At 36.4% G+C, this 22,589-nt stretch overlaps 1 protein-coding gene across 3 annotated transcripts in view; it reads right to left on the reverse strand.

Annotated features, from left to right (window-relative positions):
• Positions 1-816: 816 nt before the first annotated feature.
• Positions 817-22,589, reverse strand: part of stxbp1b (syntaxin binding protein 1b) — a 28,221-nt gene continuing 6,448 nt past the window's right edge. Inside the window, exons 3-22 of one of the 3 annotated variants that reach the window (XR_006370227.1) lie at positions 21,009-21,058; positions 20,824-20,905; positions 20,265-20,341; positions 19,989-20,067; positions 18,250-18,353; positions 15,074-15,222; positions 14,123-14,207; positions 12,055-12,185; positions 10,556-10,663; positions 10,413-10,473; positions 9,225-9,290; positions 8,429-8,509; positions 7,917-8,055; positions 7,535-7,644; positions 6,113-6,214; positions 4,887-4,972; positions 4,569-4,723; positions 3,367-3,490; positions 2,478-2,538; positions 817-1,522 (exon numbers count right to left, since the gene is read on the reverse strand). Coding sequence is in view for 2 of the 3 variants with exons in the window: in XM_044111957.1 (XP_043967892.1) it covers positions 3,381-3,490; positions 4,569-4,723; positions 4,887-4,972; positions 6,113-6,214; positions 7,535-7,644; positions 7,917-8,055; positions 8,429-8,509; positions 9,225-9,290; positions 10,413-10,473; positions 10,556-10,663; positions 12,055-12,185; positions 14,123-14,207; positions 15,074-15,222; positions 18,250-18,353; positions 19,989-20,067; positions 20,265-20,341; positions 20,824-20,905; positions 21,009-21,058 (1,775 nt within the window). In the remaining variant the exon portion in view is untranslated. The remainder of the gene's footprint in view (positions 1,523-2,477; positions 2,539-3,366; positions 3,491-4,568; positions 4,724-4,886; positions 4,973-6,112; positions 6,215-7,534; positions 7,645-7,916; positions 8,056-8,428; positions 8,510-9,224; positions 9,291-10,412; positions 10,474-10,555; positions 10,664-12,054; positions 12,186-14,122; positions 14,208-15,073; positions 15,223-18,249; positions 18,354-19,988; positions 20,068-20,264; positions 20,342-20,823; positions 20,906-21,008; positions 21,059-22,589) is intronic. The other 2 variants (XM_044111957.1, XM_044111958.1) reach the window with 2 other exon arrangements.

Here is a 22,589-nt window from a genome sequence, read left to right on the forward strand (position 1 = left end):
TGTTTGGTTAAGATCTTTAGGTTTCCAACTCTGGTTGTTTTGTGGACATTGTTTTATTCAGTGTTTTGTTTTTGGTCATTACACCTAAACTTTTGATTGTAAAGGGTTTTTTTCTACCTTATTATTTTCTTAAACCCAAACAATAAATCCTAAACTGAAAAACCTTAACATCTAGGTTTCTTTAATGTTACTTCTCCTTCCCCCTGGCTGAGCTGGGTCGTAACAACTGTTAGTGACCAAAAACGCGTAATCTCAGCCAAAAATGGACAGTTTGTGAAATTTCAGCAGCACAATCAAATTTCAGCATAATTTGCTTTAGTATAACTTGGAAATGCTGAGAAACAGTAAATCTGGTTGTTTTGATACATCATTTCAAGTTCATTATCAAAATCACATCTATAACCACATTAGTTTCTGATTTAGCATTCATTTAGAATATTATGATAACCAGAACTTATTAGTTACCCTTATTATAATCATATTGAGAGTAATTATAGGTATTTTTCTGAAAAGAAAACAGGAATCATCCACGATTCTAATTATTTGAAACCAAAGTTATAGTTGTTCATTCTTACAAGTAAAACAATATTAAGATAAGTCTTTGGGTCTTATTCAATTACTCAATGTGTTTAGACTTCATTCTATAAAATATTCATGCACTGGAGTCTCAACAATTTTTAGAAATCTGTACTTGATTTGGAAAGGCACACACCTGTTTACTTAATGTCCCATAGTTAACGGTGCAGGTCAGAGGTCAAACACCAAGCAAGAAATCAGAGGAGTTAATGCTTAGAGATTCACAAAAACCAAACTAGATTTTAATTGAAACAAATTTATTAGCTTCTTCACAACTGCAGATGTCAAAACAATAACAGCAACATTGTTTAGTGTTTGTCAGGAAACCAGTCTTCTCTGATAATAGATTTGAAATAAAATGTTACAATATAATAAAACCCAACAGCAGCATTAGGAGCAAACACTTGGAGCTAAAAGGTAACTAAACACTACAAACACCACTGACAAAGAAGAAAATGCAAAGTAAATGTTGGCGCTAGATCTAAACCATTATTAGCATGGCTTTCTGTTGTCATTTGTGGTCCAACACGTCATCGCACATGAAATATCATAATTCTGCATATTTATAGCATGTTTGCTTCTAAGATATACACAACTGTTTTGTTACAAATGAATCTCTGATTAAATATTATTCTCTGCATGCCATCTTATCTAAACTAAATTACAAGTTTATTCAATCATCATAAATTCCCTATATGCCACAAATAAACTGCAGCAAAATTCAGCACAGCAAATCCAACAAACCTATGATTTAAACAACAGCATCACATTACAGTGACTCAACAGTATACAACATGAAGTGTTATGTTTAGGTTGGGTTAACACTGGTGCACAAAGCTTTGACTTATGGGGGCTGATGAAGGAACATGTTAACTGGACTGCTCTCCCTTCTCCAAATCTTTCAGGGTTTTAAGAAGGCAAGACGGGGTGAGGATTTCTGTTGATCCTGAGAAAACACAGTAGAATACAGGGTTACTTTTCAGCATCTTTATCTGGAGACTCGGATAAACAGAAATCCAATGGTCTTCAAATGCATTTTGTAACAATAAGATGCTGACTGAAATTGGAACTGAAAACTGCGATATCAGAATGTCTGTGTGAATAAGAGACCTGATCAAAATCCCACAGGCTTTAACCTTTTTCTGTTAGTAGCTCCATGCTGATCAGTTTCAAACCTGCATATTGTCACATTCCGGCAAAAGCCATTTATTGTCAAAAGTGATCTTCTGTTTTACAATGTAGGCCCTTATTTTAAGAAGGTGAGATTTTAAGAATGAGCGTCTGATATCATAATGTGTCTGCCCAAAGAAGAACTGGAACCCATGCTGGTTCTGCTTTAAAACAAAGGAAATAATAAAATAATAAAAGTTACAATTTGGGGAAACTCATCAGCAAGGGAGCAAAACTAAATCAGAGAAGTGGATCCCCTACTGACAAATACCTCCAACCCTTTGAGAGTGTAGGGAAATTCATAGTTTGATGGCTGATAAATATTTGGAGGCAAGAGCACAACCTATTTGCTTTATATAATGCATTACATGACTTAAATGTACTACACTCCTACAAAGGTCAGAGAGCATGATAGAGTTTTTATGATTGCCTTTATGATACATTTGATGCTGTTTATTCTGGTAATAACTTCAAGACAAATTATGCTATTTATCAGGCTATCCATAAACAGAAAAAAATAACATTTCCATTATAGCAAGAAGTAACCACAAAAATGAAAGTAGGTTGAGTTAAATGGATAGGCAATGATCAGAATCAACAAGAAATGTAAAGCAAAGAACCCGTTCCAGTTGCCAGTGGAGACACAGAACAAGCACACAGGGGAATGAAACCACCAGGAAAACATTGAACACCACAGGAAGGTGAAATAAGGGATTTTCTGTTCATCTTACAGTGTCTGTGCTGTAGAAATCAGTACCAAGGGTTTTGGCATCATGTCTAAGAGCACAGTCCCTGCAAAACAACAGATGTGGAACTGCCATTCTTAGGAAGTCTTTGGAGTGTGAAGCTATAATTCTTTTGGTAAAATTTAATCTGTAAGGTTGCAGCTTTTTCATAGCATAAACAGCAGCATAGCTGGTCACAAAACAATTATTTGCTTTCCATCTAAAAATTGTTTCAAGCTACGGTAATTAGCTGGCCATGTTGCTGAGGTGACCTGAAGTAAACTGATTTGGTATTTTCTATTATGTTCCATTTTTACATAATGAACATTTGGTTTTTGACTTGCTGCAAATGATGCATCTTGTTAATGGGAAAACTGTAGATTTTACCACACGTGGTGTTAAATGAGTTTAGTAACCTGGCTGAAACAGATTGGACAGTTCAAAAGGTTACCAGATGGTACAACTCACAAGCATATTCATATTTTTTTCAGAAACGCCTTTCAGAAATGTAAAATATTTAAAAAAAAAATTTCACAGGTTCTTTATTTAACTTCACTTCATTCTGATCTTCATAAATTTTGAAAAGTACGAAATTTCTGGGTTTGTGATGATGCCTTTTACTTAGGGTGATTGGTTCCACATTTGTGAATGTTCAACTCTGATATTCCACAGATTCTTGTTATAAGAGGCTGTCTTTATTTGTCTGACCTATAATCACTGCAGCTGAATCACGAGTAATTACTGAGCCATGAATGTGACGGGGTCAATGTTGGAAAGACCTTGGGTAAACATAGCCAACAGAAACAGCAGCATGCATTGAAGTGAAGGAAACATTGCTTAGGGTTGTCAGACAGCCAGCAGCTAACACAAGGGAACATAACATTTAAATATTTACTTGAGAATGTGTTTTTATTGTGCCGGTGATTCCTCTACACCCTCTGGTAGGGCGTTGGGATCCAGAAAGTCTGGGTGCTGCAGATCCTTTAGGTATCTAGGGGGTGTGAGGATGTGGGTGGAACCTACAGGAGGACAAAATCCTGAACGCTCAGTTAAAATGGAATCCTGCAGCAAAGCTTGTTAGGCATAGGCAGAGATAAAACTGTTCATGACCAGAATAATGGTGCAAACATATTAATTAACTCGAGATTTATTAAGCTGTAAAAAAAAGAAAAAAAAAGAAGAGTTGTTAAATAAGGTTGTGGATGTGGGTCAGTGTCTCAGAAGATCTGATGACATTTTAAAACATAAATAGTTAAATAGCAGAAATTCACCATGATGAACATTTGGGCCAATGTCAATATCCAATATTAATATTGCTGATAACTGACACTATATATATATTTCACTACCTTTTTGACACCTTGAAAAAAACCCCAACCACAACTGAGTTCACCACTGCTTTACTGAAACTGATCACAATTCTGTACTGTATCACTGCTACTGTCACATGACCAAACAAAAACCACATGACCAACCTTTTGCCCTGGAAACAAATAGCAACAAAATGAAATTTGATATTTATTGGATATGTTAGAAAATATGACTAACATCAACCAATATAGATGCTGATATATTGTGCCTCACTACTAAACAGGCTCAATTGTTACTTTCTACTTCATACATCAGACTCTTGGTTACTTCCAACAAGTCCCAATAACATGCAGGTCCTCACAGTGTGATCAATATACAGACACTCTCACTCTGTCCAGTGTATGCAATATAAACACAGTAATACAATGCTGATCAGTTTAGTCTCATTGCATCCAGTACTAAACACCTTCATATACTGTACATCAGTCAGTCAGTATTCATGACTGACAAGATTTTGTAAAAAATATTGTTTAAAAGTAACCTAAATGTGTATTGCTTCTATACTATTAACACGGATCCTATTACTCAACAAACTGTTGAAGAGTAACTCATAAAACAGGTCTCTTTTATATGTAATGGAATCTTTCTGTCATAAACTACAAGCTCTTTGACACACAGTAAACCTTCTGCGTTTCTACATTTGAGAGAATTATATTTTTATTCTAAATCAAATCCAGACCCAAAACATCAGTAGTCTTCCCTTAAAGACTGCTGCGGTAAACTTACCAATCAGAGCCTCCCATTTGCCATTGGCTTGTGTGACCTCATACACACAGCGCATTTCACTGTATGCCATGCCTCCAATTATGAAGACTATGATCCTGGGACCGGTCTTCATCTCTGTGGGGCCTCGGTTCTTGTGCCAGTTGCCATAGCGAGCACTGGATGACGAAAAAAAACAGCCTTTGTAGCACAACAATGAACAGAATTTATAGTTCAGGAACATCTACATTATGCCTACAGAAATAATATCAACCATTAATACAGGGTCAAATATGTACACTTATTTGCATCATGCAATACTTGTGTTAACAAAATATGCACCTTGATGGAGCACTGGCCTTGGCAGAAACTTGTCGCTGAGAGATGTATGGGTACTGTTTTGGGTCAAGTTTGTCCTCGATTGCATCCTGTAGAAACATGAGCAAAACACATTCTGCTCTGCCATTTTTCTTTATAAGATTCTGAATTATTAGGTCCGAGAAGCGACAATACTGCAAAGTATTGTATTCCTAGTGTTTATTCTTCATGGCCTACTAAAAGTTATCAAAACAGTGAATTTTTATGCATGGTGATGGTATGTGGCCAGGCCTCAAACTCACTGAGACAACAAACGTTCAGTGATTGATACCCATCTGAACCCTTAAATATAGTCAATGGTTAAATCGTAACATCATTTAAGCCACTCTCACTGAGAACAGGAAGCATCATGTTTTACATGATGATCCCTGTGACCATGACATTGTGACATGACAGTGTGAGAAGACATCAGTGAAGGATGTGGGCATGGTGAAGTCACATGTCATGATTGAATTGCCAATATGACATGGACTTCCATTTTAGAACTTCTGCATTTTTTTTGCCACATAGAACACTTCCAGTGTGCAGGGAACAGTATGTTAGCAATGGCTCCTCAAAAGCTCCAACAACAAGAACGGATTTAAGCTGGATGTGTTAAATTTCATTAAAAATGTAGAAGGTAAGTTTATAAATCGTTTGTGTGTTCACCAAAATGCCTCATATATGTCTGTCATAGCTAACATTGACAGTCTTCCTGTCAAAGTGTTTCTGCTGGATCCTCTTGATTACTCTTTGATTCATATAGGTTTACACCCGTGTCAACTGACTAACACAATGATGAATCTTCTCCATACTGGCTGGTGGCTGAACCATGTGGGCATGGCTGAATGGCAAATTTCAATCCTGTTTCTTACACTACAGGAAGTACTTGCCAATCCTTCCACACAGAACAGGAAGTGACAATAACTCCTTTCTTGAAGGCCCAGTTTCAGCAAACCTTTAAAGACATGCTGCTGGCCTCGCATTGAACTGGACTGAAGGCTATTTGGAAGATTTGTCAAATGTGACTTCTAGCGGACAGCTGCAGGAATGGCACAAGAGCGTTGATGTCGACGGGGTGGTGCTGGCTGCGAGGGTTGTACAAGTCTGCTTGCAGATTTACGGTACTCATTATTATTATCATTATTATTATTATTATTATTATTATTATTATTATTATTATTACCGTTGTTGCACCATATAAGCAGTACCTCAATGAGATCTTTGATGAGTGGTGTCCATCTTGAGAGCTGGTATGTTTGCTCACTGACCCGTTCCTTACGATCAGGTTTTTTGGGTTTTTTCGTGATTCCCTGCAACAAACACACCAGTAAAACTTTTCAACTGGATAGGAAAAATATGGTTAGAGTAACACAAAATCTACGTTTTTGAAGATATCCACCATATATTGGGTGCTACGTGTGCTATATTTTGCTACAAAACAATGTGTGACATTTTCAAGGACTAAATCCATATTAGTTCTGCTCCCTTAGGGATGAAGGGTGGCTACTGCAGTTAAAGTTTCCTGTTGGTAAACGGTACAGCTTTGTCAATGTCTACATCACAATCCCACATTCAGTTATAAAACCATCACACTCAGAAACGCTTCCATAGAAGGTCAGGAGTTGGAATTGTAAACACCAATTAAATCAGTTTTTTTTTTTTTTTTTGCACGTGTGATTCATTTGCTATATGGATATGGAGACGAATGGGTCTCAGCTCTGTCTGACTGCAGAGGTTATGCCTTTAGATAAGCATTGTTCCACTTCAAACATAAATCATTTAATATACATGTGAGTAGAGTGGAACATTAGATGACTGAATGTAGAGTTAGAGATGGCTTTAGGTTAGTTACACAACAAGGTTACTGCTCTGACTTTGCTACATGAAATTCCATATGTCAGGAATAGGGACATGCACAGATAGACACTAGGTGATGCTAGAGCACCGGCCATTTTTCCTCTTTGAAAAAAAAAGTGTCCTTTTCGAAATGTTTTTTTTGTCTTTACAGTGTATAATATATGTCCCAAAGTAGCACTTCCTGATTTTAAAACCTATTTTAGCAGTGTCCCACATTTTAGTAATTTTGTCTGACAAGAACCTCCTCTCTCCCTGATCCCATCTCTCCTCTCCTCTGCCATCAGATAGAGCCCTGCCCTGATGATGGGCTAACCATACAGGTAGCAAACAAAGCCTCATAAAACTCAAATGTTTGGCAAATTTAATACTTTACTGGCCTAAATTTAGTCAAAGCAAGCAGATCAATCTATGGTATACCCTTCCCCACTATGTCTTCTAAATGTTAATTACAAAAGGGTATCTTTTTCTAGAGCAGAATTTGTGTTTGTGGGATTGTGACTGCAATGCTATGCAGTCACAGTCATACATTTATCAACAAAGAAGTAATAGCTTGTATTGTCATTTATATTGTTATTAAATTAGTACCACAAAATTTAGTGATAAAGTATTAAGTCTATGTCACCCATCCCTACTATGCAGTTGACTGAGTTCCTTTAGATTGAAATCTTTGGAATTAAAACTGAATTTAACCATATGAGGGAACTGAACAGACTTTATGTGTAACATAATTAAACTGAAGGTTCATAGCTGACTCCCTAACCAGAACAGCTCACCTCAGAGACAATGGGAACGCCCAGGTGGGCCATGTTGGAAATAATGTCACTGTCCTCAGGTGGGATGTTTGCATGCTGCAGGAGCTTACACAGGTTCTCCTCAGTCACACCTGACACAGATATTCAGATACACATGCAGCACACATGCATGCAAGCATGCACAGTCACATATTCAATTCATGCAAACAGCAGGATAAGTGAGATGAACTTCAAACCAGCAAAACAAAATGCAAAAAATAAATATATATGCATATATTTCTAATATAATGATACAATGTTAGTACAAAACACAGAATCATTGACCCAGATTAAATTACAGAGAAGTCAGCACATTATATGTAAAGTCATAAAAAAGGAACTGGAAGCACTGATGCTGTCTGACCATTCTTCATGAAGATGTAGAGCAGGATGATGCGTATCTTGTCGGACACGTTGACGTTGGCATCCAGGAGGATGGGAACAATGAGCCTCATGGGATCCTTGATCTTCTCACCCTCTGCATCTGTGCCCATTGCCAAATCCTGCAAATCAGTAAATGACAAATGATTACACTTCAAAAAAGAATGTTTTTCAGTTAAATTAAGTGTGCGTTAAATGCACGGTCAAGTTATTGGTTCTGGTGGGGGAGCAAAGTTTCTTTTTGAGGTTCTTTGTTGAGATGCTCCTACCCAATTTTTATACTTCCAATCTGATTTTGATATCTGAATGTGAAGTGATTCATTCATTATTCAATTAGGGTGCCCAGAACGAAATACACTGCAATACTCACAATACTCCACCCTGATACAGAGGGACAGAGGTGCATCTTCCACACCCAACTTGTTAGATGCAATAAAAACAACAGTCTAAAGAATGGGAACCCTGGCTCCTTGTGTGTGTGTTTGTGTGTTATACCTGCTCTACACGACAGAGTTTGTCCACTGTACCCTGGTAGCGATTCATACAGTCCTCTGCAAGGTGAAGATGGGTTGAATACTAAAGTAAAAAAAGAAAAGGTGCTTTTAGCAAGTTTGCATAAATAACAATGACTAATGAAACATCAAGTCTTCTTCTCTTAGTAGCACTAGTATTAATGTTGCCATGCCATAGAGTTGGTTACTATGGCAACGTTATGTGATCATACAAAGAGTAACATAATGGTCCTGTGGTAAATGAAGCACGTCTGACCACACCTGCTGAATGAATGAGAATTTTTCTATGCAGTTTAAATGGGCAACAAAGAGCCACAGAATATACAATTATGTACACACAGAGCCACCTGTAAGGGCAAATTAAAGTGCTCAGTTAACCTGACACATGGAAAAGTGGAATTTATTTATTTTTTTTAGCTTTTTTATGGACTATAAGGGAACAGTTCTCTCTCATTATATAATTCATCAGCAGACAGCAGTCAATATTCCACAGTACTTTGAAATATTATTACTGATCTCTTCAACTCTTTTTTTGTCTACAGCTTCAGATTATCAAGCCAAGAAGTATAATATCAGAAAAAGATCTGAGTAAATACAAAATGGAGTTTTTGATCATTATTTAATTATTTATAATACATACAACTGGGCCCTGCGTGAAAAAGTAATAGCTCCCTACAACTAATAACTGCTCAGGCCATCTTGAGCATTTGCTATCAGCATTATTTCATTTATTGCCATTGTCAGTATAATGGTCCAATACACAGGACTTGGGTTCCTACCTTGCTGAGCTCTTTCTGATACTGAGGCATCTTCTTTAGCATCTGAGACAGCTCCTTCATGGTAGTCTGAAAGCACAGAATTTAGTTAGTAACCCAGTGAAACAGAGAAGAAATAATGTTTATTTCACAATATTCCTAATTGTATTTGTGCCCAAACCATTCATGTTCTGCTAGCATACAGTGGTTATTTTTATAGTTTTTCTATCATGTTTTAACAACAAAATCACAATGCTTCATAAACACCAAGTTATTTTCTGGTTAGGAATAGCATACCATTTCAAACTCATTTTGTTGGTTGCATTGTTAAAGTGTTAATTCAACTCTACTATGAATTTCCACTTTGATTCCTGTATCATGATTTGCAATCATGGCAATGAAATAGATATATTACTGTGACTAACTGTATGCACTTTCTTTCTTCCTAAAGACTTGAGAAGAGGCTCAGAGCTTTTCTGCTTAGCTGTGTTTCTCTCCTAGATGGAGCTACTGAAGGAGCTTGCCTTTAACCTTTAACTTTAATATAGAAAGTATTCCTAGATCAGTGCTACTGTGTTGTTGTTTTGTTTGTCTGTGTCTGCTCAGTCTTCTGAAACTAGCAGATGGCTGTTCACACTGTTCATGTTATAGTTCTGCTGGAGGTTTCTTCCTGTTGAAGGACTGAGCTTGACTGCATTGTTTGATAACTCGGATAAATTCAGAATGAATGTAACAAACTTGGAATTTTTCTGTATGAACAGATTTAACAGATTTTATTCTAATTATTGTCCAATTGCATGTCTTATTTTAGACAGTCTAACATTTGAATAAACCATTTTAACACAAAGTCATGGTCAATTCAATGACTTCAAAGAGCCCAGATCATATGAGTGCGGAACAAGCTCTCCACTACTATGCTTAACAGATACTGGAAGGTGTTTGTCAAAATATGGGGTTCAAAACAAGCCACTTTGCATTATGGTCCAACATTGTTGCTTTGGTCGCTTTAGTTCAGAGTATATTGCTCCACAAGAATTGATTTTTATTCACTTTCAATTTGAACAACTCTTTTTTTCTCAGATCATCTAATCCATTAACAAACAAAGCACAGGCTAATGTTTTGTCACAGAACAGCACTGCCACCTTTTCCTTGTACCTTCATGTGTCTGTGTACAAAACAGTGAAACAGCAAGAACACGGCCTCGCCTCTACCTTTTCTCCTGTGTTCATCTTCTTGCTGGCAGAGAATTCTTTCAGAGAGCGAGTTACAGCCCTGCTCAGAGTGACATGATAAGGAAGAGTTAGAGACAAAGGCATGAGAAGCTCTTCTGAGTCCTGAAACAGAAAGCACTCACGTTGACACCTCAGCTATGTGTTTGTGTCTCAGAGTCAGCCACAGGTCATCATCCTCGTCCAGAACCACCTCCTTCATTCGGGTTTCTCCCATCCCACTGGTCTCATAACTGAGCAAGAGCGGAAGCAGGATTAGCTGCAGCTTTTGTGCACCAGAGATTTACTTATTAGCTCACATTAGCTACAGTAATACTTATACTAATGTGATGGATGTTAAAATTCAATTTAATATCCATCACATTCATCAACACATCAACAGTGTCCTGCATGTTTTCAGCAAGTCCCTGCTTCTAGAAATCAAAGAAAGAATGGGTTGGTGTTCAAGCTGGGCCACAGCTGGCTAATGGCCTAATCCTTTAATCAAGCAGGAAAACAATGAAAAAAGCAGGACAAGGATAGGGGAACTATGGACCAGAACCAGAGATTAAAAGTAGTGTTGTCAAACATTTTAAGTACACCTTGCTGCTGGACTGAACCCATGTTATTACTTCAGAAACACCTTAATCTTTATGGCATAGATTCCAAATGGCGTCAGCAAGATTCTACTAAAGTGTTGGTTGATAGTTACATGATGGTCTTATCCATTTGTCTTGTATTCAGAGACAGTATCCTACATATCATAGTTAACAATGATTGGCTGCCTAGCCTGTCATTATCTTGATGTTCAATTCTGCTAAATTTCCATCTCCCTTAATGGAATTTCTTTCATTAAGCTAGATTTCTCCAGTTGAATTTGAACTGGATCAATCAGCAAACAGAAGAAGCAGTTGGGAACAATGACATCAATTTTCTGCACTTTTTTAGAAATGTAGTTTACCTATGTAAGGTTGTCAACGGCCACAAAGGAAATGAACAAAGTCTTTTGGTCTGTGTTTGCCACACAAGTCAGAAGAAGAAGACTGTCTCTACAGAGGAAGTTGTAGAACATTTAATTTTCCTCTGGGATCAATAAAATATTTTTGAATTAAACTTAAAGAGGGAGGGTGTGCTGTGACAGACTGGCGACCTGTCCAGGGCGTACCGCGCCTCTCGCCCAGAGCGCAGCTGGAGAAGGGCACCAGCAACTCTCCCGACCCCACTAAGGGACAAGGGTGAACAGAAAATGGATGGATGGGAGGGAGGGTGTGAGCAGCGTGTACACAAGTTGGGTTGAAGGTGCTAAGGTCCTCCTCCAGGCTCCTATTGGTTGTTTCTGACCAAACTGTGAATTGCTGCAGATGGCGCCTACAGTTTCCCATTCTGACAAAAAACTCCTGCTGATAACATCAATCTCAAAGCTCACGGAAGCGCTGTGTCAGTAACTGCTAAAAATTATCCTTTACATGCAGTGAAGATTCTGAGAATTTAATGGTTTCTCTCTTTAAAAAAAACAAAAACAAACTGAAATCAATTTCAAAAACACTGTAAGTAGAAAAAGTATTTTGTGAACGTGCATAACCAAACATATACTAAAAGTGCTAGACAAAATTGTTGATTATAAGGCCTTGTGTAGCATGTGTACCTGTAGACATCATTTTCAATGCCCAGCAAGTCGTAGGCCATGGCCTGCAGTGTGAGCTCATGCAAGAGAGGGGACACAGGGTCAAAGCCACGATCCAGAATCACCAGCTGAGTGCGACACTTGTCTGGTCCCTGAATCAGACAAACAAGGCATTCACTGCATATGATCAACAAATACTACAGCATTTTTTTAATATAGTAAACTGAAGGTTACAGGCAGCTGCCAAAGAGTGACAACAGAAAGTGAAGGTGAGAAGATCCAGTGCGCCCAGTAAAGCCAGTAATTCTCAAATGTTCTCTGGAATTTCAGGGCTGGTGCCAATTATCTGATGATTAGCTGCTGGATGTAGCTAATCAGATATTAATATATTAATTAATATATAATATATTAATATTAACAGATATTAATAATCTACTAGCTCACTGGTAAATGAACAGATTATGAACTATTATACACAAGCCTCACGAATCCCATAATAAAAGCAAAGTAGTTGAAAATAATTAAATGTTGAATTTTCACAGGAATGCTGATCCACAGAGCTGGGTCTCCTGGATTCTGTACAGCTCTTAACTTTGCCATTCTTTTACTCATCATCCTTATGAATTTCATGCATTTTAACATTTTTTTGTGTGGTAGAAATGATTATACAAAAACAAATGCTAATAATCTTTAAAAAGAAAAATCTGTGAACCAAGTCAACAGTTTCTTGTCAAAACTGTTCGAAGTCTAAATACATGGTTAGTTCAGCATGAATATTTGAATAAATAACCTTTAGCACGTTGCAAATAAATCACAAAGCTTTGGTAGCTATCCACAAATTCATCTGTAGTTCTGTCTGGATTCTTGGTTCCTTCTCTTGAGAAATCAAAGAGCTAAAGTAAAGTAGTTGCTGTCCTGTCAGAGATCAGGTTCTGAAGCAAAGCTGCAAAATTTCTACTGAGTTCAGGTCAGGGTTATTCCAGAAGCTTGATGTAATGCTTTATTCATTTCAAATCCACGTTTAATGCATGTTTCAGGTCATTGTCCTTGTGTAGTATACAACATTGCCAATTTGTTATAATTTCAACCCAAACTGTAACCCTTCATTTTGAAACATTAACTGGAGTGTTTAGGAACAGTTTAGTTAGGAGCAATCATGGCTAAATCCCATTATAAACTGGAAGATCCTGGGAAATCAAGCTTTGATGTTGGCATTGAATTGAGTTTAATGTACACATAAACCAAGAGTATGCAACCAAGAAATCCAAGTTTAGAAAGAAAGAAAGACGCAAACTTTCTAGAAAGTATGTCTTAGTCTGCATATTTTTGGTTATGAGAACATGACGTTAGAAGTTAACTTTCTGGATTCTCTGGGTAGAACTATTCATCCATAACAAGAAGAATATTTGGAGGGGTCAAGTTAAGGCTTTCTATCTATCAACACTCTACAACTTGTTAAACAATTGGTAGAGTGTGGCAATAGTCTGTAGGTGTTTCAGGTTACCATTGGTATTGATGCATCTCACAGAATGAGGGGAACAGGAGTACCTCCAGACTCTTTGACTTTATGTCTAATCTGCAGCTCAGGTTTTATACTTGGGAACAGTTAGATGTTCCAACAGGACACTGATCCCAAACAATAAATTAAGAATAAAATTAAGGCTTTCCTTTCTTTTTTTTTAGGATGTTTTGGCTTTATTGGCCTTTATTTCACAGTAGACTGACAGGAAAGTGGGTGTGAGAGAGGGAGAAGACAGGTGGCAAAGGTCAATGGGCCGGGACTTAAAACCGTGACAGCAACTCGTGAACTCATGGTTTCTCTGCATCTTTCTAAAGAACATGTCTCCAAAAATTACAGTTCACTTGAGTGCCTTTAATTTTAATACTAGTAAAGGACTGGACTAAACAAAATCCAAAATAAATACACATGAAGATCTAATAGTTTTTTTAAAAAGTCTTGAAGTTGCACATTATATTCATCCCATCTTAAAATAACAAACGGCTAAAAACCATTAGAAATATCCCATATTTATAATGTTATTCATGTTAGTGTGATTGTTCTAACTGGCAATGTATTTCCATACCATACCTCTCCCATAGTGGGGTCATCAGCCTTGTATCCATCTAGCTTCTCCTGAAGCATCTGGGCAAGAACTGCACAGTCGTTGTACTCCCTGACACAAAACATAGATAGATAGAGATCAGCTCAAGTATTATTGTTATTATTTAGTTCTGACCACACATTTCTAGAAGAAACACTTTAATTACCTTAATTTTTTCACTGGCTCACCTTTAATCTTATTTGTTTGAATCATTATGATGTCTAAAGTTTTTTTTTTCACCAATTACCAACCTTTGAGGAGTTTTGGTAACTCTTTTAATGTCGTAATGGATTATGTGCAACTTTTCTTCACTGCAATTATTTTACAATTATTTGGTTAACATTAATAAAAATTGCTTCACATCTAAACTCAAGAACAGGAAGTCTTCACATCACATCAACCCACATCAGCCAGGGTTAACACTATTGGGTCAAATTAGAAGATGGTACAAATAAACAGCCTTTATTGGAAGGTAAGTTCACACTGTACAGAAAATAAACAAGTAGTAGCTACAAAGTTTGTTACTTATTCCTGCTAGTCTTTTTTAAAATGACAATGTAACTGATTACAGAGAGTTCCAGCTTTAAAACAAAGCAAATAATCTGGGCCTCCATTTAAATTGAAAATTCAGCGTAGAAACCAAAGAACATTAATAGAAGCTTCATCATATGGTGGCTGATAATTCAACAGTTTTTATTAATTAAAATCAAATCACCTTAAAGGACAGCGGGGAAGAAAGGATCCGAAATTGTATTACCTCGTATTTATTTGGTTAACATTCAAAATCTAAATGGTCAGCACTAAAATGGATGTCATTTTTATTTGCTCTTTTTTTCTCCTCACCTCCAAAGGATGTTGTCGCAAAGCTGAACTAGTTACTTCTGTCATACCAATGCAAGGAGAAACAAAAACAGAAAGCTGAAATGCTTTACTCTCACCCTCTGTAACGGACTCCAGGATACTCTTTGAGCGTTGCACAAAGGGTGGCTATCTGTTCAGCACAACGCTCCAACATGTTATTCTTCACATCGGCTTTGAAGGGGCTGTAGAAGTCCTGGAAGGCATCCGCTTTATCTAGGGAGAAGACCTGAACAAAGATCATAAAGGTTACAGAGGCTGTAAGTACTAACGTAATGTGGATATTTTATGCTGCTGTGCTGGAAAGCAATAGCAGTATAAACGTTTTTCATGGACCAAAAAAACATTGGTTTCATGGGTCGTCTGTGAAAACCAAAAAACGTGAGACTTAAAAGTGATCAAACTAAAGGAGACTGTAACTCAAACCATCACTTGATGCAAACAAACATCAAAAATGCAGCTTGTGGGGGATTTATTCTACGTTTGCAGGCAAACAACATAGTACAACCTTTCACAGGATCTCTGGCTGGATCTCCTGCTCTGGTTCCTGTAATTGCTTGACTGCCTGATTACCTCACCTGCTCCCATGGAGTGAGTAGCAGACTGACTGACTACTTCACTGACTGTTCACTGACTTACTGTTTGACTTCTTTACTAACTGGTCAGGTGTTCCATCTACTTGTGCTACCCATCAATCCGTCCTACCTTGTGGTAATGTGCATGCACACACTGTTGCGCACACTGATTAGCATATTTCTTATCCAGATATCCAACCTGTGGAAGTTTCGTTTTGTCCATTTTATTTCGTCACAGACTATGGTAAGCTTTAATTTATTTATTTTATATCTCACTTTTCATTAAGCTGTTCCTGTATTACTTCATGTTTTAAGTTTACACTTGTCTGATAATGTTTCATTCTTACCTCTGTATTTAAAATATTTTTAAAAAGAAGACTATTCTATATTTAATAATAAGAGTCTAAGGAACCCAAAGCAATAATAAGGCAACTCAAATACATTTGTTTAACTCATTTTATTTAGTATGTTGCAACTTAAACCATTAACTATGTTGGACTAAGATGTCCTATTTATTCATACTTAATTAAATGGATTACATGTTCATATTAAGTCAAATTAACTTGAGAGGTTCTTATTTAAAAAACTTCAATCTCTACTGGACTTGCTCAATCCAGGAGTTATCCAGTTACTCAACTGATACAGTTTTGGTTGCACAAAATTGTACGAGTCATATTAACACAACTGACTTTTTCCTTTCAGTTTATTTATTAGCTTCAAACATATAACATGACTACAAAAGCCATGATCAAATATCAAAATTTGGTCTTTTAAAGGTGACCCCTTAAAGGTACTTATTTATTTGTACTTTTATTCAAATTGCCAACTGCTTTTTGATACATTGATTTAGATGTAAATCAATCAATAAATAAATTAGAATACTGTACAAAGTCAGAATAATTTCAATCTTTTTATTTGTCATGAGTCATAGCAATCACAGAAGATGCATTTTGTTAAATAATTATTATTTTACCTGTTCACAATATTCTGATATATTGATGTACACCACAGCAAATGCAAATATAGCTGAACTACAAGGATTCAACATTTATCCATGTCAACAGTAATAATGCAACACTAAATGAATGAACTCAAAAAATCCACAACACTTTCCAGGATAGCTCAGATGCACGACATAGATCAGTGTGACTGTTCATAAGTGATAAGTCTTTCCAACTTGATCCTCAAGCGCAACAAACATCTGGTGTGGTGAAAAAGGAACTCCTGCAGGATCCTCTTCTTCATCCACATCAGCCACTAGAGCAACTGCATCTTCATAGGACTCCATTATATCCTAGAATGCTGCACAGAGTGCAAAATTATTGAGCTATAATATCCATATCAAAGGCGTAAAAGTGAAAATAAAGCTACTTTTTTTTAATTAAACTTCATTCCTTATTATGTATTTTTAAAATTCTGATGGGGAAATTAGTGTAATCCCTAAGTATTACACACTTTTCATATTTTGAAAATTCCTGAAGATTCTTCCAAAAGGGAATCAAAAAGGCCAGCCAGGGATGCTCCTCTTTTTGCATGCATGTGGTTTTTGTCCTTAAAGAATATATTTTTTAAAAAACCTGAAATTTTGAATTATAATGCTAACAATAGAGTAAAAGTGTTTTTAAGTACCTATTTTGCATAAAGCTGAACTATATTTTCATCTGCTCCTCCAGTTTTCTTCTTTGTGTAAAGTCCAATCAGCTGAGGAGGACATACATCCACGCTGACTGGTAATTCAGTGAAATTAGCAGTAGAGCTGAAGAGAATTAGCAAAAAACTTTTTTTTTTTTTAAATTGTATCATTTGCTGGGTGCAGAAGTGAAAAACTCTAGTTAAAATGATTAAACTCTATTTTACCATGATGTTGTGTGCTATGTAGCTTTGAATCAGCAAAACAGTTTAATAAATTCACCTTCAAGTTCTATACAAACATTTAACAGAATTAAAGAAAAAATGCTTACCTTGTAATTTTCACACTGAAGTTGCTAAAATTCTTTGTTGAAACTTTCCTTTAATGGCCGATAAGTCCAGGAAAAACAGTGCCAGTCATCACAGTGATCACAACTTGAACAGTTCAAAGCAACAATACTCAAAATAAATGATAAGCATATGTGTACTTATTGTAAATGAGTTGGAAAATCTTAATTTTGGATCTACTCAACTCAATTAATAAAAGTTACTCTTACTATTTAGCTGAAATGAGTACAAATAACTAACTTCTTTTTAGTAAGAAGCACCATTGGGTTTTACAGTGTAGTTTTTACTGCTCCTGAACACATTCATAATGCATTGCAGTCCATCTTTGGTAGGGCAACTCAAACCAAATATAACAACACATCAGGCGATTACTCTGACTCAGCAGGACAATAACTATTCTAATGTAACTTCTGACAACCAAACTTTTCCAAGGTCACTGCCTTGTAGTGATGCATTATATTTAAATCCTGCATGACAACAAGTCTAATTTGGAATAATGTTCCCAAAACAAAACAGACAGCATGTTACACATCATCTCCAGGACGACTGAACAGATAATCAGAGCTCCAAAATATGTACTAAACATCAGTACACAAAACTGAACTTTTCTACAAGTCCTATTGTCATAACATCCTCTATCATTAATGATAATGTGGATGAATTTTCACCTGCCCTGGCACATTCCAATCTAGCCTTTGTCTTACCTGAGATTCATAGGGCAGGAAGGCTATGTGGATCTCAGTCAAGGCCTTCATGGCTTTGGAGGCGCGGGATTTGGTCAGCAGTCCAAACAGGGACTCTGGGATCGCTGCAAAGTATCACATTTCAATCAGTTATCCTCGCCTACATTTTGAGAAAAATTTGCTCTATTGATTTATTTTTTTGATACCAAATTAGGTTATATTTGGATTAGAATATATTAAAAGAGAATACATGCAATTAAATTAGGGTTGCAATGATTCCTCAAATGATTTCAGTACCGCAATCATTAAAATTTCTCCAGGCAAATTATCTGCCTTGAAGCTTTGTTAAATTATGCTTTATTATTTGGTGCAACGTGTTCCGGTCAGGTGATTATTCGTGTTATGCAATGTTCTCACTTCTGCCTATGATGTTCTAGCAGCATAATGTCCAAATTTCTAATTTGATCTGAAAGTATTTTACTGACAATGTCCAGGTTTTTAGAGTTTTTCAGGGCATCAATAAGCATCTTTAAATCAACTGGAGAATAGACTTTTTTTTTTCTTCATAAATGTCTTTGTGAGTCTGGCTCTTTATTATTAAATTTAATATCAATTTCAGAGTTTTGTATATTTGTCCAGGTTAACTTATAACTATTATTGTTACAGGTTAATTTTCTAAATTACAGAAAATTGCTGGGGATGCTCAAATATGAAAAATTTGGCTGATGGTGATATCTGATATTAATACTGCTGTTATGGCAGTATTTACCAATATTTTATTTGACCAATTTTTTTTATTTTATTACTCATCAGAAAAATTATTAACAACAGATAGGGTCATCCAGAGGGCTGTTTCACAAAACCAGGACAGCGGAGTAAACTGGGATTTTAAAGATATCCTCCTTAGTTGAGCCTCAATTCAGTTTCACCAAACAGGTAACACATGGGTTACCATGGTGATTTATTCTGTGAAGCTAGCTTGCACCAGACCAGGTTATCAGTCAGGCTTAGTTAAGCCTAGATTCTTTTCTGTTCAGTCAATGATCACAACAATTAGAAATCAATGAATTTTTGTCAATCTCAGTCGGTGTTGCTCCTTTTTAATCTTATCACCCTGCATTACAATATGACTAATTCATTGTGGTTTTTAGTCAGGTATTATTATTATTTTAACATTGTAGTGTTAGAAAATACAGACTTTGGAGTTCTTGAAGAAGCTAAGATCCTCCAAGGTTGGCAGCAAAATGCTGCAGATTTTCTACAAGTCTGTTGTTGAGTGTCCTCTCTTCACCTAAAAAGGCTCAATAGTGTAATGAAGAAGGCTGGTTCTGTTCTGGGGTCGAGTTTCAGAGACAGGTGGCTCAATTTAATTTAATTCATGACAATTTCATTCATTTTAATCAACTCATTTCTGTATTTCTCTCTCAATTCCAAATACAATTTTATTTCATTATCTTTTTTTTCACTTGATGTTGCAATGGAGATTAAATAATTGTTTTTTTTTCCAATACCTGTCCTAACTGTATGCTTCTGTGATTTGATTATGTGCTCCTGCTCATGGGCCACAATGAAGCTTTAGGATTGATTAAAATGTATCCTTTTTTAAGAGTCCTTCAACAGCGTAAAACAGAAAATAAAAACAGTCTCATTAGCACAACAATATGAGGACTATGGTTATTACAAAATATTCCCAGCCAAATATTTACCACATCAGATAGAACAGAAACAATTTGTATTTGGAGAAGGTTAAATGAACTCACTGTCAGTGAAGAAGACGTGGGCTGCTCGGTACCTTGGAGACTGAGGGTCTCTGAAGTCTTCAATCAGACCCTCAACAGACTAAAACAACACAAAACTATGCGACACCTTCCAAACTGTGCTAGGGAACAGGCAGCTCATCGATATAAAAAGGAGTTAGTTGGGTTTCATATAAACATACTTGTATGAACTCAAACAATAAGTTGACACATATCTTCTAATCTTTGATAAATATAAAGATTAGACTTTCAATAATTGACTGGTCCTGAATTATTTACCTCATCTGATGGTGTGATTAAGTAGATAGCCTCCATGCTGGGCAGAGGCTCCCGCCGCTTGTTTATGTCTTCTACAACTGAAGAGCACAGGCAGTAAAGGTTAAGCCAAGTCTATAACTGTGTGTTCTGATCTTACTTAAACTATTGTAGCCAACATTTATTAAGATACAGTAAGCTACTACAATCTGCAAGCAGGCCGTATGGATCAGGACAAAGCACTGAAATAATGGTTTATTGATCATCATAGTCAAGTCAAAGAGGGACAGTAAAAGCCCACCCTGTGGGGATAGGAGAGAAGCAACAATAACTTTATTCTTCTTTACTTTATACAATTCTTCTTTTTAAAGATTTTTTAAGTTATTTGTAGCACAAGAATTCCACACAGAAAAAAACTGTACATTAAAGACTAAATCATTAAAGCCCCAATTTATAAAAAAAACAACAAAAAAACAACACTCACTACATAGTAACATTGTCAGAAAGTGTGAACTGAATAAAACTTTGAATAAATAAAATGAAGCAAAATTGATTTCACACTATAGAATCAGACGGAGCTTACTGGTGATTCCTTCTGACATGATGTCTGTCATCTTACAGCAGGATGAAACCATCCTCATGCTCAGCTTGTCCACCACCAGAACCTACAGCACAGTTCCACATGGCAAGAGGAAGATCTGCATTTCACTTGAGGTCAGACTGAAGAATAATATTTGATGACAAATTTGATCAGAACAGCACAAATACCTTCCATTTTCCTTTTTCTCTTGCCTTCTTAATCACGTTGTTCATTATCTCTGTAAAGTCAAGAGACAAAAGGTGAAAATAGCAGTAGGAGTTTAATATTGAACCCACATTAATTCACCATCATTTGCAATAAAATTTAAAAACATTTTTGCAGCTTTTTAATTAAATTATTTTAATAATTAATAATAATTATTTTAATTAAAATAACTATTTTGCAAGCAAACTGAAGGATCCGTTTTCAGGTTCCAGGTTTCTTTTTTCAAACTGTAGTTTTTTATGGGGTGTAGGGTGCACACAATGACTTCATTAGAAAGAAGCTGCATCCATTTTTAGAATAGAAATATTTAATTCTCAATCCCATTCCAGCTCTTTCTGTCTGTTATCAGTTTTTCCCCAAAAATTTCACATGGTAAAATATGTTGACAGGGCAACTACTAGTTGGTCATGCCACATTCTGGTATTTATGGACAACTGAACAAGTACAAGAAGAAAGTTGAAAAAAAATGTTGGACAAATGTAGCTGTATACAATCCTGGAAAAAAAACAAACTTTCAGGTGTTGTAAAAGATGGGAGACTGTGGCAGACGTTAACTTTCTAGCAGGATCCACTACACACAACCAGAGCTACACTAGAATTATTTAGTGTTCTCACCCCGAGAGGAGGAACTTGTTAAACTGTGTGTAAGACATAACTAACCTTTCCTTAACCACAAGCATGTTTTTGCAGGAGATGTCTAAATCTTCTTTAAGAGATCTTCCTGAGATACTCCTTAGTTGTAAAATTATCTGTGTGTAGAATTTTGTTTTTGTTTTCAGGACTCCCTCCCTCCCTTTGTTAAGATCACTCTCACACATTCCATTCACTCCCTTTCCCTGCTAATAAAAAGACATGTTCTGCAGTAGGATGCCAGAACGCAAGAAATTGGCTTGTAGGAGCTGATTCTCTGTGCCTTCTCAATTCCTGCAAGAATTTGGTTGAAGACTAAATGACGTCTGTGGTTCTTTTTATATAGGTTGAGAAAATACCTATCAGAAATTATTTTTGTTATTATTTGTTTATTTCAGTCCAGACTTAAATCCAACTGAAAATCTGTGGAGAGACTTTAAATGTTCTGTACAAACTGAAAAATCTTGAGCTATGTTGAAAAGTGCAATAGGCAAATTTTTCAGTCTTTTTAGACACAAAGCTAGTAGTCATGTTTCAAGATTTGCTAGTTGTAATGTCAGGGCTAAGTAGTTCTACACAGGTCTGATTCAGGGAGATGAATACAAATATAAGTCACATTTTTTTCAGACCTAAAATGTTTACAAACAGAAATCATGTCTAATTTTCCTTCCATTCACATGTTATGGACCCTGGCCTTTAGAGCTGTCTAGGCTCTTTTGTTTATGCAGGTTCAGCAGTGAGAGCACACCTTCCTGATTGGCTGCCTGGAGGCTGCAGAAAAGCAGCGATGCCATTGGAACAGCAGGGGATTGTCAAGCCAATCAGACGCTGATGAGGCCCACCTGCTCCCTATAAAAAACTCCTGCAACCAATCCAGCTTGTAGGAAGAGGTTTTGTTCAGCTGCCCCACTTTA

This window comes from Gambusia affinis, linkage group LG03, assembly GCF_019740435.1.
Source record: "Gambusia affinis linkage group LG03, SWU_Gaff_1.0, whole genome shotgun sequence".
In the NCBI taxonomy this organism is placed as follows: domain Eukaryota; kingdom Metazoa; phylum Chordata; class Actinopteri; order Cyprinodontiformes; family Poeciliidae; genus Gambusia; species Gambusia affinis.